Source organism: Phocoena sinus, chromosome 10 (assembly GCF_008692025.1).
Source record: "Phocoena sinus isolate mPhoSin1 chromosome 10, mPhoSin1.pri, whole genome shotgun sequence".
Lineage (NCBI taxonomy): Eukaryota > Metazoa > Chordata > Mammalia > Artiodactyla > Phocoenidae > Phocoena > Phocoena sinus.
Genome location: NC_045772.1, coordinates 88,687,940 through 88,704,530, shown reverse-complemented (window position 1 = coordinate 88,704,530; position 16,591 = coordinate 88,687,940). Strand labels below are relative to the sequence as shown.

General features: G+C 35.8%; 1 protein-coding gene across 2 annotated transcripts in view; it reads left to right on the top strand.

The window, feature by feature from the left end:
• Window positions 1-16,591, top strand: part of PIK3C2G (phosphatidylinositol-4-phosphate 3-kinase catalytic subunit type 2 gamma) — a 353,016-nt gene that overhangs the window by 27,110 nt on the left and 309,315 nt on the right. For both annotated transcript variants that reach the window (XM_032647260.1, XM_032647259.1), the window contains exons 5-7: window positions 5,443-5,545; window positions 9,960-10,030; window positions 14,365-14,428. In XM_032647260.1, the coding sequence (XP_032503151.1) occupies window positions 5,443-5,545; window positions 9,960-10,030; window positions 14,365-14,428 (238 nt within the window). The remainder of the gene's footprint in view (window positions 1-5,442; window positions 5,546-9,959; window positions 10,031-14,364; window positions 14,429-16,591) is intronic.

The window sequence follows — 16,591 nt, the reverse complement described above, 5'->3', positions numbered from 1 at the left end:
TGTAATCAGAATTAAAAACATATTGAGATGTTTTCTATTCCCTTTTTATGCTAAGTCTTCAAAATTCAGTGTGTATTTTACGCTTACAGCACATCTTAATTCAGATAGCCACAATGCAAGTGCTCAGTAGCCAAAAGTGTCTAAGAGTTACAATATTGAATAGTGTAGCCCTTGATCATCAAAGACAAATTAATCAAAATGGTGGTCTTGCCAAACAGAGTTATGGTAAAGTGGTGAACAGTAGTTTCCAGCTCTTAGAAAGTGTGAGGGTTATTGGAGGATCTGTAGTCCTTTCAATAACATCAGAGATTTAATCTTAAGGGACATAGCACAGTAATAGTTTTTGTTATTGCTAACACACACAAAAAGGACTATTTAGTATTTTAAACATGATACCCCAAAAAAAGATATACCAAGTACAAATTCTTCTGCAATATGACATAATTCTGTAACATGAATTAGTTTATTCAGAGTAGTCACCTTCATACTGGTAAATTTTTCTGGCATATGAATGTTTTGCTCCACTAAGTAACAGTGGCTGAATGCAAAGTACACATGAAGCTGCTGAGGGCGACAGTAGTATACCAGTGACCAGTGACCATTCATCCAACATGCATTTTTTTTCTCAACTTGGTCTCAGGCTCTGTCTTGAAAATGTTTATTGAAGAATTCTCCACAATTTTTGTACATTTTGCCCTCATCTCTATATTCAGCAGCATCAAAAAACTTTCTTATATCCTCTTCCACCAAGCTAAAGACATTTTTAAAAGCCAGGTCTGTTATTTACTATAATATGTCTTTAAATTTTTGAAATTAGATGTGTCTTTTTGTACTAAGGTGTGTGTGTGTGTGTGTGTGTGTGCGCACACACACACTCTGCTTAGAGACCTGTATTGATTTGAGTGGTCTCTTCCAGCCCTATTTTCCCATGAGATCTTTTATTTTTAGTCCACAATTTGCAGAACACTTCAATCCCCCCTTTTACAAGAAGAAACACATGCATCACATTATAACAGGAATGCTTGAATCTATAAGTAAACTTCAAGTACGCTATATTTACTCCAAATATTTATGTTCTAATCTCTGGTCTTAGTTGGTTGAACCCAGTGTCCTTACTTGAAAAATGAGAGAGTTAGACCAGAAAAGTCCTTCCTTTCCAGTTTTTGAGCTCTCTCGTCATGCAAAATTATTCCCATAATTAAAACGACAATTATATATCTTCAGAACTGGATTAATATATTAGACTGAAAATGCGAATACACCCACCAGCCCACCAAAATTCTCATGAAATGACAGGAAAAAATATTAATAAAAAACCTTCTGGTAAAACAAGAAAGAGTGATAGCACACAAAGGAAAAAACGACTGCAAGCGGATTGTAGAGCTCCCAGGTAAATGTCAAAAGATATTTAAAATAGAAGGGACTTGGGACATCTGTTTGACAGCTTTGTAAAAAAACAGACAATTTCCTAAGGAATCATGAATTTCAAAATTAGCTCAAGAAGTATAAATGTGAAATACAACAAAGAGCAGTGGGGAGCAGAAAATGAAGTTTTAGGCAAATTGCACCAAACTTTGAGGGAATGGATAATTCTCAATTATATGAACTGTTCCAGGACTGAGAAAAAGGTGTATGTAGTTTACAAGGCTAGTTTAATTGTAATGCCTAAAACAAAGATTAAACACAAAACGTTAAGATTATAGGCCAATCTAAATTTTGCTATGTAGAAAAAAGAAACTTTAAAAATTGCAAATTAAATCTACCAGTGGATGCATCTACCCAAGAATGTAAAGATAATTATACTTATACATTGGAAAAATCTACTGATACAATTAATATATTAACATATTCAAGGAAAAAAATGATCTTCTCAATATGATGTATCCAGTAGATGCAGAAAACTCATTAAATAAAATCTGAAGCTTATTCATAATTTAAAAAAATCATTAACAAAACAGACAACAAAAGTATGTACCAGGGACACAGTAAATATCATATTTGTTCATCATTCTATGCATTCTCTATAAAGTCAAGAAAAAGAGAAGGATGTCTATTTTCATTACTACTATTCAACAGTGTGCCAAGCATCCTAGACATCACATTAGGATAAGAAAGTTAAAGGAAGGAAAAATATTGGAAAGAAACAGATAAAGTTGTCCAGAAACAGATATTTATGAAAATTGTTCATGTGATAAATATAGTAAGTCAGAGATGAAAAGATGTCCTCATTAATTAGGGGTGTTCGGGCAAATTGTTATTATGTTGAAAAGATGTCTAAAATTGGAGCTGTATATCCCTCTTTACTCAACAAATGCATTCCAGATAGATCATTAAAAACTACTACTGCTGAATTAAGTGTGGAAGAAACAACTTCAAAAGATTAGAATAATCATAGGAATCTAAACTAATTCTCCATTCAGGTTGTTCCTCAACTTCAAGTATATGTTCCTCATTAAAGAAGCTGGAGCTGGAAATTAAAGATAATTACTTATAGGTTTGGTTTATGACAGAAAGGCACAAAACTGTTATCAACAGACCCTTCATCCTATATCAACAGCTTTCTTTATTCTAGCAACAAAACTTTGCTTATTGACAGGCTATTTAACTATTTTTAGTTTAAAAGTAAAGTATATTAAGATATGTCTTTTTTATAATTCTCATATCTAATAACTTTTTGGATCAACTGATCTACTACTTTTCTCGATTTCATCAGGTAAATTATAAAAGAATCTGGAAAAAATTTGAAATAATTTCTACTTGGGCAATTGTAGCATAATGAAAGAGAACCGAATTAAAGTCATATTAAGCTCTAAGATTTATTTGAGAGTGTGATATAAATAACGATTGAGGTTGCAACGGAAAAGATTTAAGATATGTTTTACTAGAAAAAATTATGTAACCAGTAGAAGATTAAAATTAATTATGTCTCCTAAGCCTGTAAAGATAGAGAAAAAAGAGACTCAGGACTCAAATAATACCAAAAAATGAAGGAAAAAAATTTAAAAACAAATATGGTTAATACAAACCTATAATAACATAGCAGATGGTATTGCTATGAATGGAGTACTTAAAATTTTCTGATTAGGAAGCAAAGTCTCAGAAAATAAGTTAAAAGAAGTTTATCTAAGGTTAGAGACACAGCTAAAATAAAATTGATCTCATTTTTAACATAAATGTATGTGGTTGGCCATTTATGTCAGCCTATAAAAAAAAGTGCAATAAACTCTTGGTAACTGTTATTTTGGAAAAAGGGAAATAATTTTTAAACCTTTTTGTTTTGCACAATTTAGTACAATTCAAATGTTTTCTCCTAGACTATATTCCTATCATGTAACTTAAAAATAAAAAGAAAATTTATACAGGAAATATTCCCTCCAAAGTCTGTTAATTACCCAAAATCTGATAATTACCCAGACCCTACCCCTGCCACACACCCACAAATACAGAGTGAGGCAAAGATAAGGGAAGAACTAGGACCTACTTTTAGAAGGGAGTTGAATTGACAGATTTAGCAAATAAAAATATAGAATGTTCAGTTAAATCTGAATTTCAAAAATTCCAATTTTTCTTAGTATAAGTATGGATCGAATATTATACAAAATGTATTTACACTAAAAATTTTTATTCATTGTTATCTGAAATTCATATCTATTGGACATCTATTTTACCTGGTAAGCCTACTAAGGGACATACATACAGGTGGGTAAAATAAGGTAGTTCAGGAAAGCAGTAGCCATATCTGAGGCTGAATTCACTGTACTGGGGTCCAGAGTCCAGATTTCAACACATTGAAGAAAAAGAAGCTTTGAGAGCAAGGTGGGTCACTGCTTTTAAAGTGGTTCCCAGAATAGGAAGAGGAAAACAGAATTCTAAGCGTGGAAAGAAGAATTAGGGTTGGGGGAAATGAAACGAGAGGAACCTGAGTATATGTGATAGAATATGAGAATGGCCCTTGGAGGAAGGCAGGAATCAATGATTCCAGAAACTCAGGGAATACACTGGCCATGTCTTATGTCTGGACTCACAGTAGAAATAACTCAAAGAACAATATAAGAGCCCTATGGATACCAATGGAACAGGAATCTAGTTTAGACTAATGGGAGGAATGGGAATAGAAGGGGGAACACATGCTGTGAACACTAACACTCACCAAAATGGATAGGTGTTTGATTTTCTTAAAAAATAGCAGTTGTCAAAATAACATTTACAGAGAATATAGTAGATATCAACAGAGTAATGCTCTGTCGGACATTGTTAGAAATAGGTGGTCCCAAACATCTAATGGGTTTTCCAGATAAATGAATACATCACCTGAAGGGCCCCAAACTTTTAATGAGTGTTTTTTTTCTCCTGAAATCTTTCACGTATTTAACCAAAGTCCTTAAAGTGCTACATTAACATGATTCATCCTTTTTAATGACCAAGTCACTATAAATATCAAAATTTAAATCTATAAAGGAGATCATATAATAAAAGCCTTTCATTTAAAAGAAGTGGAATCAGATTGTATTCCAAACACTGTGGTGAATCAGTAATTCATTCTGCTCATCATTTAATTTGTGATTAGGAACTATTTAGAGAGAGAGGAAGGAAGGGAGGGAGGGAGGGAGGGAGAGGGAAAATATAATTACACCGTTAGAAATTTCTGAAATGTGTAAGGATATTTTTTGTTTAATCTGCTTGTCAAACCTTTGACGTAGACATTAATATCCCAACTCTAAAAAGGAAAATACTGAGTTTCAGACAGTTTAATTGGCCTAAGGTCACAAAGCTAGTAAATCTGTCTCTAAAGCCAATGAGATTTCTACCACATGGCTCTGCTTCCTTGATACAGTGGTCCCCACAAACACTTTGTGACATCACTTAGACCTCCCAAAAGCATGTTGTCCTCAGCTTTGCGATGGCTGGGTGAAAGTAACTTTGAATATGTTAAGTATTCTTTATTATGTCTATTCTAAATGTGTCTAGTCATCTTCTAACATAATGCATTTGAAAATACGTGTAATATCTTGTCATTTAAAACAATATGAGGAAGGATCTCCCTGGTGGTCCAGTGGGTAGGACTCCGAGCTCCCAATGCAGGGGCCCGGGGTTTGATCCCTAGTCAGGAAACTAGATCCTGCATGCATGGCACAACTAAGAGTCCACATGCTGCAACTAAGAAGTTACATGCTGCCACTAAAGATCCCGCATGCCACAGCCAAAATACATAAATAAAATTATTTAAATATGAGGAGATATATACACACATACATATATTTGATAGATGATAGATAAATAGTAGATAGATAGGTAGATAGATAGATATAAATAAAACTAGGGATAGATATAAAACTTTTAACCAGACTGTTTCAAAAATAAAAGCAAATGAAGTCAGGGAGGAGAACATATACTTGGGGAAATTATAGGAGGAAGTAACTGTATTTTTTTTTTCTCTTTCAGTGATCACTACTTGGGAAGCCACAGAATATTTCAGAAAAATAGATCTGTTATTCAACTTAATCTACAGAAAAATTGGGAATTTCCAGGAAAGTTATCTCGAAAGGTAAGACTTTCTTAGCTTTGGTTTCAATTAGCAAATGTATTACTTTAAGGACAATATTCCCATCCTTACGGATTGTTGCCATTTTGTGATTAAAATATGTTTAATGAATACATATTTGAGTATATTTACTAAATATTTATCTTTATGTCTGTTAACAATTTGGACTGAAGCAATTACATGAACACACTACTGCAACCTCAGTATGATAAGTCTACTAGTCTCTTGAAAAATCATTTATGAGTAACTTATTAATGTTATCTTATTCATACTATCCATGAATCCACCAGGAAATGAATGGAATAGAAAAAGTAAAGGGGAAACCATGGAAGGAAGAAAAATAACACAACTCTTGTTCTATCTGAAGACTACGGTGGTGTCAACACAGTTTAAATCAGAACAGATTAATATTCATAATATATATAATAAAACTACTTAGAAAGGGATTACTGTGCTTTAATGACAGTTTCATGGTGTTAGATATAAATTTTATCCCCTGTGTGGTGTCTTGAGTTACTTCAAACCCAAATTGCACAGTATGCAGTAAACTTTGATATTTTAGCAGTTTTTACCTGTAGAATCTTCCAATTACCTGCTTTAGGCAAAAATCCCATCACCCTGTCATTTACATCAGATAACAGACTTCCAGTGCATGACTTTTTTTTTCTAGTCTGAGGTGCTTCATCATAAAAAGTGTCAGGTGGTGCATTAGGTTGCAATATATCTATGTGGAACATAACATAATGAGGCCAAAAGAGAGTTGTTTAGAAATGTCTTTTGGAACTGGTACCCAGCTCAGCCAGTGTTGACAGCTCCAGGGCCATGCATCTGAACTCTCCACAAAGAAACATTATAAAGTACAACTAATACCCTCAGTATTAATAAATCTAAGAGTCTTCAAATTGTCCTCAGTGTTGATGAAAAAGCTGAAATTATCATGTTTCATTTCAATGGGGGGTGGAAGAGAAAATGTATAATTCAAATTTCTACTCTTGTTTAGAAGTTGCATATTGTTAAAGAAAAAGGAAACTATCACATTGGTAGTAATTCACAAATCACACATATTTCAGTTTCATGTAAATTAAGGTTTATTCTGAAATGCATATAACTCCACTACTTTGATGTAATATGTATCCAGCATATATTTTACATCTGAAACTTAAATATTTCTATCATATTTACTCTTTACAACAATTCCATGTGTCAAATATTATTAAAAATAAGGACACTAGGGCTTCCCTAGTAGCGCAGTGGTTGAGAGTCCGCCTGCCGATGCAGGGGACACGGGTTCGTGCCCCAGTCCGGGAACACGGGCCCAGCGGCTGGGCCCGTGAGCCAAGGCCACTGAGCCTGCCCGTCCGGAGCCTGTGCTCCACAACGGGAGAGGCCACAACAGTGAGAGGCCCGTGTACAGCAAAAAAAATAAATAAGTAAGGACACTAAATCCCAGCGTGCTCATGACTTTCCTCAGGTCACATTCATGGAGCTGGTAAGTAGAGGACCTTGGATTTGAGCCCAGTCAGTGAGTCTTCACATAACTTATGCTACCAATTTATATTACAAAAACACTTAGAACTTATGGGCTACACTCAAAAGTTTTAGATGTGGTTTCAGAGCAATTAGTCAAAATTCTACCTTTATGTTTTTTTGGTGTTGTTTTGTTTTCCACAGCTTTATCCACATACCCCAAAGTCTGGGCCATGATAGGTATTCAATGATAATTAACCACATTAATTATATATTAGGTGCCAGGCACTGTTATTAGGGCTTTATATGTATTAATTCATAACAGCCCTAAAGCAAAAACAATAGGATGTTAGATTATATGATATTTTAGTCTTTTACTGTTAAAAACTCTAAAACTTTATTAATGTTAGTTAAGACACTTAAAATTTCAAAAATTTACTCATGATATTGAAAATATTGAGGAGCACAGACATTGGTGTGTTATGTCAAAATGATGTATATGTTGCAATCTGATGCATCACACTTTTTGTTGTAAACATTTAATACCCATTGAGTAGATTAGATTATAATTTCAATTGAAAACCTTGTATTTGAAGAAAATAAAAAAAAATAATAATAATTGCCTTGTTTTATAAAATATTCTTTCAGGAATAGACATAGTATGCTGATTAATTTAATATAACTGAGAAAGTTTATCAATTTGTGACCCTTCTTCATGGCCTGAATTGCTATATTTAAAATAAATGACCAATGATTTTTTTTCTTTTATATATCTATGGTAAGGGAATGGTGAATGGTCTTCTTATTATTTAAAATAATGTCAAAATTATCTATGATTTTCATAATTTCGGCTGTAAGCTAAACATTTATGAATAATTAAATTTTCTTTCTAGTAAAACAACATAAAATTGGCTTGATAATATTCTTTTTATATAATATTAGGAATATAATGATAGCTATCATTCTATTAAATTTATTGACACCATCAACTTTCAGTAGATATTTCAGAGTATTCTAATTGTAAAAGGCATTGCAAAGCTCAATTCATCTTAGATGGCTTTTCTATTTTAAACTCACTTCTATTACACTGATATATAGTGATTTAATTCATGTTCCATGAGATTATTCATAAAACATGTTGACAGTGTTTAGAAATCGTCCTATATTTCAAAATTTTTAAATTCCTGTCTTGATTAGAAGTGATGTGAATGGCTGAGACTTTTTAAAAATTTTTTCTTCCTTTCTCTCAAGTTTGATCAAAAGTATTGCCAACATTGTAGACATTAATCATAAAATTAAGATTTCTTTCTAGTTCAAGAAAACATTCACAAAACATTTACAGCAATAGATTTCTGTATAAAAAAAAGGAAAAAAATACCTTAATGTTTTTCTTAAGACAAAGGTATGGCCCTCACTTTTGGAGAAAAATTAATTGCACAATATATTCCACGGACAACTGCTCAAACTTTCCTCCAACTCTTTGAGATCCTTTAGATAAAATGTTTTTCTTGTTAAGTCACTGTATGACAATGGACAATTCCCCCTCCCCCAAAAGTATCTCTGGAAGCCAAGTAAAGTGGTTTTTAAATGAATATGATTATGCCATTCAGAAAGATTCAAATAAGTCATATTATTTATATGCTGCTTTGGTTTTAACTTCTGAAATAAGGCAAATGCCAAATACTACACTTCAAATCTTACTACCTCTATTCTGGCTCTGGTTTTCACTCTCTATTGTCCCTTCCCTTTCACTGTCCTCTCCATGCCTAAAGTTTTGCTTTCTCTACTGCAGAAAAATTTGTCTTAACCACTATGATACTTTCAGATTTCATCAGCCATTGACTCTAGAGGTAAATTCCTACTGAGTAAGCCTCATGTTTTCAAGCTCCTTAGCATTTCTACAAAGCATTCTTTTTTCATAGCATGCACTCAAGGTATTATAACAATAACCTTATTCTTCCCATGTTACTTAGTTTCCTTCTTTCTCACAATACAACCCAATATAAAAATTAATTTACCTTTGACCTTAAGCCATGTAAAGGTTTTCCTTCTGATGTTTTCTGTCAGAAATTCTAATAGGCAGTTTTAAAAATACATTGTGTGTGTACTGACATACAGGATTACATGCACCCCAGGCATGGAGGGACTCATTCAGCTGTCAAACTTAATGTCACTGTGTGGTGAAAAAGTGCAATTATGATGGAGTATATTTGCATTTTCTGCAGACTTGCATAGGGTTTTCATGGATGCCCATTCCAGAAGAGCTAATCAAGGAGTTATGACGTGAATGTGTGTGTGTGTGTGTGTGTGTGTGTGTGTGTATGTGTGTGTGCATGCATACATGTGGACCAGAGGACTCATATTTTAAGATGAGTAGTTCCTGCTCACCTTGGGAGAAAAATACAGTGCCATCTGATAACTCCTGGAATTTACACCTATCAGTAGTTGTCTTTCATTAGCATAATTGAATGTTCATGAGATGGAATGTTCTCTTATGCTGACGTTTTGGTGGCAAGGTATGGAAAATCTGAAAAAAGGAGAAGTCCATTCTGTGTCTGCCGGCCAATCTGGCAAGCTGTCAAGTCTTATACTGCCACGGATTCGTGGCCTAAATATAAAGAAAATGTGCACGTATGTGGGAGAACTGGTGTCTGAAAAACTGCCTTCCTGCTGGGAGAAATTAATGTTTGACCTTGGTGATGGCAGGATGTTTTTCAAATATCCTTGGGGTTTATCCTCAACCAAAGCTCAGCTTTCTGTTTTACTTTTGAAAAGAATGCTTATACAGTTGAGGAGAGTCTTATAAGGTCTTTAAAACAAAGTATTAAAATGATAAATGAGAGTTATCAAAAGAGGTGAATAAAATGACAGCAGGAAGTTATGGACCTATTTTTATCTGATATTCCTTCCTATTCGCTCTATAAATATTAATATATTCTGCTGTCTACAGCATGAAGATGACCACAGTCAGTTTTATCTGAACCAACTTCTAGAAGTTATGCCTATTTGGAAAGTATCCAGGTAAGACATTTTATTCCTGTTCCAAGACTACTTTCTGACTGAGTTCTCAAGTGCCAAATCACAATATTTTTCAGTCGATTGTAATAACTGTCCTTTCCCTAGTACTGTGGAAGCTATTGTACTTTTAATAGGTATCTCCCTTTGGCAAATGCTGTTAATAATTATCTATTCTTCACAGCTATTCAGATACATCTGAAGAGCTGCTAACACCTTCCAGAACAATCTAACATTCATTTAAAAATATCTCTGCTACCGGTTATTACATTTTCAAGGATTTTTTTCCTCATTCATTTTGTAAATTTGATTGTGCACGTGTCACTAAGCTCTTTGTATAACTGAATTCCCATAGTTTGAAAGTCACCATATCCTGCTTTAAGTTCCTTTCTGGAACACCCTGAAAATAATTGGTACATTATAAACAGAGGAGTGTGACTTCAAATTGGAAAACTCAAGTGACAGCAAATGAACATATCCTAATTGAGTCTGATATCTCAACATATGCATGTATTATTTGAAAGAACAAACCTATCAGGAAGCTAATCTGGGAGAAGATATCAGTGCTACAGGCTGCCTTTATCTGGAATTAAAGTTGTTCTGAGTTGAATGAGCAAAAAAGGGAGTGTGGGAGGTATGTCATAAATCTCTAAAGCACAGCCTGATATAAGAATGGGTTTAAATTGTTTTTAGTGACTATTAATAATAGCTATCACTTCCTGGAGTTCTAATACATTTCGTATACATTGTCTCATCTAATTCTCCCCACAACCCCATAACAATACATATTATCTTACTTCAGAATCAAGGAAACTGAAATTCTGGAAGGGTAAATAACTTGCCTGGGGTCGGCTGCTCAGTTTGTTAGTAGTTTGTTAGGATTCAAATCAGGGCTGTCTGCAATTTGCAAAGGCCACATTCTTTCATTAAACTATCATATCTTTCCATTTTTTTTCCCTTTTTTGTGTCTTTCTCCCCCCCTCCCCCCCAGTATTCGGCCTTGTACCATAAAATCATAGAATGGGTAAAACTTAAGAGGACTTTTGCTATAGTTTAATCCAAATTTTTACTGTATTGCTAATTACATGCATCAGATAGGTCCCCATCAAAATGGCATATTAAACAAAGGCTGTATTCCAAAATAAATTTATAAATCAACAACCACCACAACAACAAATGCAGAGAGAGGCATCAAACCTGACAAATTCCTTAAAAATTGGGGAATCCCTGGGAATCAGAGACCTGTTTTGAACTGTTCTGTGGAGGGCCGTGACTTGTAGGTGGCTGCTACCTAGGGCACAGAGAGACAAAAGGAGGCTGTGAGTCCCATAGGATTTATTCGCTCACTTTTCTTTTTTTACTGTATTTTTTTATTGAAGTATAGTTGACAGACATTTCTTCATTCCTTTTCTTCTTTTTGTTGTTCCTCCAATTGGGTAATTTCAAGAAATCTGTCTTTGAGTTTACTGAGTCTTCTGCTTGGTCTAGTCTATCAAATTCTTCAGCTCAGTCATTGTATTCTTTAGCGCAAAGATTTCTGTTTGGTTCTTTCTTATGTTTTCTACCTCTTTGTTGAATTTCTCATTCTGTTCTTGTATTGCTATGCTAAGTGCATTAAATTCTTTTTCTGTGTTCTCTTGTGGTCCTCTGAGCATCTTTAGGACAATCATTTTGAATTTTTTGTCAGACAATTCTTGTATCTCCATTTCTTTGGGGTCAGTTGCTGGAAGTTTACTGTATTCTTTTGGTGGTGTCATATTTCCCCGATTCATTGTGATCTTGTAGCCTTGCAAAGCTGTCTGTATACAGGAAGAAGCAGTCACCTCTTCCAGACTTTATGGGCTGGCTTCAGTACGGAAAGACCTTCACCTACAGGCGGGGACCAACTGGAACGTGCTGTGACCCTGGGCCTAGTGGTGACAGGCACCAAGTGCAGGGTTGTGAGACAACGCCAGGTCGGGGGTGGGGGGGCATGATGTCTCCTCAGCTCAGGTCACTGGGGTCCACAGCATCGACAACCGTGTGGTCCTCAGTAAGCACTGTGGGGGGATCTGCAGTAGCTGCGAGGGCTGCTGCGATCCTCAGTGGTGCCTCCAGGTCCAGCAGCTAGAGACCAGGGCAGGCAGCAGCTGCTGCTGGAGCTGGTGGTGTACCTACTCACAGCTCTGGGGGCCAGCTGCAGGCGCCTGTGGAGTGGCAGGGGCTGGCTGCAGACACTCATATAGTTGGGGGGTGGGGGGCGGTGCCAGTCTCAAGGGTTAGGACTAACTGTGGGTGCACTGGCAGCTGCAGGGATCCTGGCTGTTGGAGTGCACTTCTGTGGCTGCAGTCTCTCTCCATGGGCGTGTGCACGGCAGTAAAAGCCAGTGACGAGAGTCAGGACAAGGGTGTGCAGGTGCACAGCTTGGGGGCTAGCTGCAGATGAGCCCAGTGCTGCAGACCAGTGACAGGAGAAAGGGCCAAATCTGCCCCAGACACAGCTGTGGGGATCTCGGCTGTCAGTGTGCACTCTCATAGGTGCCAGATCTCACCACAGATGTGTACATGGCAGTGGACGTCAGTGACAGAGGTCAGAATAGTGGCATGCAGGTGCACAGCTGGAGGGGCTGCTGGAAGGGGTCAGTCATGGGGAATAGACTTGCACCTTGCACTTGAGCAAAAACTGAGGCCTGGGCTAGCTGCAAGTGTGGATCTCAGGGTCTGGCAGGGGCAGTGTAGTGGAGGAAAACAAAACCAATGAAATCTACAGGGGGTCTGTGGCAGCTGTGCTGGCTGTTGGTTTCTTCAGTAGTGAAAGTTACTGAGGCTTTCTGCAGAGCAGGCGGCTGGGATCCATGGTAACTCCCACTGCATGGCTGATGCTGGTAGCCACTGCCCTTCCTCCTTGTTCTTGCCACCTTTATCCATCTCAGCTTTGCTGGTCTCTGAGTGAGATGAAAGCAATGCAGGTCCTTCATGCAGTGTCCCACAAGGCTGGGGAAGCTGCTCGCTCACCCCACTCCTCTTTTCCAAGAGAGGGGAACTCGTTCTAGCAGGGGATTTCCCTCTTGGCACTGAGCAGTGTTGGCCTGGAGGATGGGTTGATGCAGGCAAAATGAAGCTATTCTCTCTTCCCTCTTTATGGAATTATTCTCAGGGCTTTATTTTCCCCCACTGTGTTGTTGAAGTTTCTTGGGTGGTTTCCTGAGCTCTCCCCAGAGCTGTTTTTGTCCATGGATAGCTATCCGTTGATCTTTGTGAGGAGAGAGAGGCTGGGATCTCTTATTGCGCCATCTTGGTGACCCCCAGGACTTTGCTTTCTGAAATACAATATGCTACTCTGCCTGCCTTCCTCAGACCACTTTATGATGTGATGAGACCAAGCACTAGAGGGCACGAGCTTTGATTTCAGTGTCCCTCTTCTCTGACTTGACTTCCTCTTAGAAGTTGGGCAAATCACATACCTTCATTGGTTCCTAGGAGTTTTCTATAAAATAGATATAATACCTAATAGAAAGGTGCTGAAGCAGGTGAATTCTTGAGGGTTTTTTCTTTTTAAATTTTAGGATGAGGTTTTATATTAAAATCTTCCAATAGCCAAATCTTTCACAGTTCCTTTCCTACTCCTCCATGGACTTTTACATATTCTATGCATTTTGTCTAACTAAAGTGGTAACTTAATAAAGACTGAGAAGGCAGCTACTGTAAAATATATTGGTGTGTTTTTAACATTGTGTTTTGTGTTGTATGACTGATTATTCAATTCAATTCAGGAGTTTTCAGGACAAACAGGAAAGGAAAGTTAATAACATTTAGGAAAATAATTTTAAACAGTGAAACCAAAAGACTCTCTGCTCAACTCACATCTATTCCACCTAAGTATAGATAAAGCTGAAGCATTAAGAGCAGCTTAGAGAAAAAAGCAAAAATATCAGAAAACACAGAGGTTTGGTGTCAAAGACAACACCATCTATGATAAGTATATGTCATTAATTCTAAAAGCAATTCTCTGAAAAGTTTTGCATATTTCTCTATTTATCATTATCTGCTTATGAATCCCTTTGCAACTTATATTTTAAATTAAGAGTAGTTTGATATAATGAACAGTCTTTCAGAGGTTTGGTTAAGTTGTCATGGATTTCTCTGCAGTTCTAAAGTTTTCAAATATGTTTGTAGTCTATCAAGTTATACCAAGTTTATAAGGTATCCATCTGAAATGACATTTAAAAGTATGTCAACAGTAATCCTTTTTAAACCATGTTTGCTATAGAAACATGGACAAAGCAGAACTTGTGATAAATGTGCTAAAGTTAATATGTTTTCCTATCCAACTTTAAACAAAATTCTTTTTTTCTTTCCAGACAATGTCTCTCAACAGTAATCAAAAAATATGACTCCCACCTGAAATACCTATTGAAAACCCAGGTATTAACTTTTGTTACTTCTTTAATTAATTCAATAAGATTTTATTAATTTTCTACTCTTTTTTCTAAAGCTTTGCAAGTTTCTGGAGATACAAAGATGAATAAAGCAGGGGGTCTACACTTGAGTGACTTTCATTCTATCATGGCAAAACAGACAAGTAAACAGATGTGTATAATAAAGTGTCATAGGTACTATGAAAGACCTATGTGTATACAGGACACACAAAATAGGGTTATCAATTTTACTTCTTTGATCTGAGTGTTGAAAAATAATTAAGCCAGCCAGAGAAAGAGCGTGGTAAGGAAAGTGGGAAGTAGGGATAACTTTAAGCATACAACAACATGAACAGAGCAGGTAGCAAACAGCCTGGTGTGATTAGGAAACTGTATGTACTTTGGAATGGCTACAATTAGGGTTCAAGGTGAGAGCCTGGAAAAAGACCAGATGAAAGGGACAAGCAGGAACCAAGTTACTAGGGTCTTAAGGACATTTTATAGACAATTTAATGATTTTCTAATTTATCAGCTGATGACATAGAGCCATTATGCAGGGCAGTAGAATGACAGATGGGTGACTGTAGGACATTTCATTAACCCAAAGAAATGAGGAGGGCATGAACAAAAGCTCTACTATAGGGAAGGACAGGAGGAGACAGATTCATAACAGGTGAAAATCTGTAATTTACATGATTTGGTGAAAAACTGTGAACAATGAAAGAACACAGTGTTTAGAATACCTCCAGATTCCTGGCTGCTGACTGACTGCATGGAGACGTCAATTAACTATAACAGTGAAGATAGGAGAAGATAGCTTGGCAGGGAACATAATGGAGTCAGTCCAAGACTACTGAGATTTGGCCACCTATTGGGCGTCCAAGTTGTAGTCACCATTAAGCAGATAATTTCTTATAGCTTGTTCTTCCAGGAAAGGATCAGTCTTCCACAGATAAAACATTGTATGATTACAGAAAATGAGGTAAGAGAATGTGTTGAAATCAAGACTCCTTTTTCCATTAAAAAAAATAACTCTTGATATATATAAAAGGATACAGATCTTAAGTAACTACTCCTAATATTAAAAAACAGTAAAGGGGTCTGAAAATAATAAATTATATTTCTTGATGTAGATACCAAACTCATACATGAATTCCACATAAATATGTAAAGATATGGTGATGACAAATACACAGCTCATATTCCTTCCCAAATTGTAATCCTCTCACTCTGATTCCATTTTTCTTTCTTGAGCCTGGCCTGAATCTGAAGTTTAAAATGTGGAATGTGAAAAGAATTCACAATTAAATTAAGTCTCATAAAAGTGTCATAATTACTACTTCTTTGTCATAGTCATTCTTTCTAGCATAGAATTTGAAATTTACCAGGTACCCAGGGCACATTAAGACTTCATTCCTAGATCATTTATATCTCTTGACTAGACACAGATATACTTTTGAGGTTATCATAACTTACTTATGGATGAATTTTAATTAGCTAAATGTCTCATTACTGCTCATGTATCATAGATATCTTTTTACAAACACACAAACACCAATTGTTGAGAATCGGTAACTTCTTAATTTCCAAATATAGAAGTTTGATCATACCACTTACATATGAAGCCTCCAATGTTTTCACTTTGAAAGAAACCAATTGTTCCAAAATGACTGAAAAGTTGGCAAAACATCAAAGAAATACTGTCTTTATATTATCACTGGCAAATAGTTATTATCACCCACATCTGAATTATTTTATAAATGGGCCACAGTGTCTGCAACTTTCTACATGAACTCCCCCCAAAACAATGAACTTTTTAAATGACATTCTTCCTACAAAGCATCAATAGCTAAATATCTAAGAAATGAGGACAGACTATGATATTATCAATTCACAATTTTGTACTTTCTATTTGTTTGACAAGTGCATTAAGTAGCATTTCATCAGCCTTGAAAACAGTACCAATTTGAAGAATAATTTTTATATTTTTCAAACATGGATTATTACATGATTTGAAAAAAAATAACAAGCAGGCTGAATAAATATGCCATGAATATTATTGAATAATATGGATAACTTAAATTTCCAAATATTTTATTTCCTCAGCAATCGCTATTAACATATTTTAGACTTACTTCAGATTGGGCATCCTAACTATTATGTTTGTTAA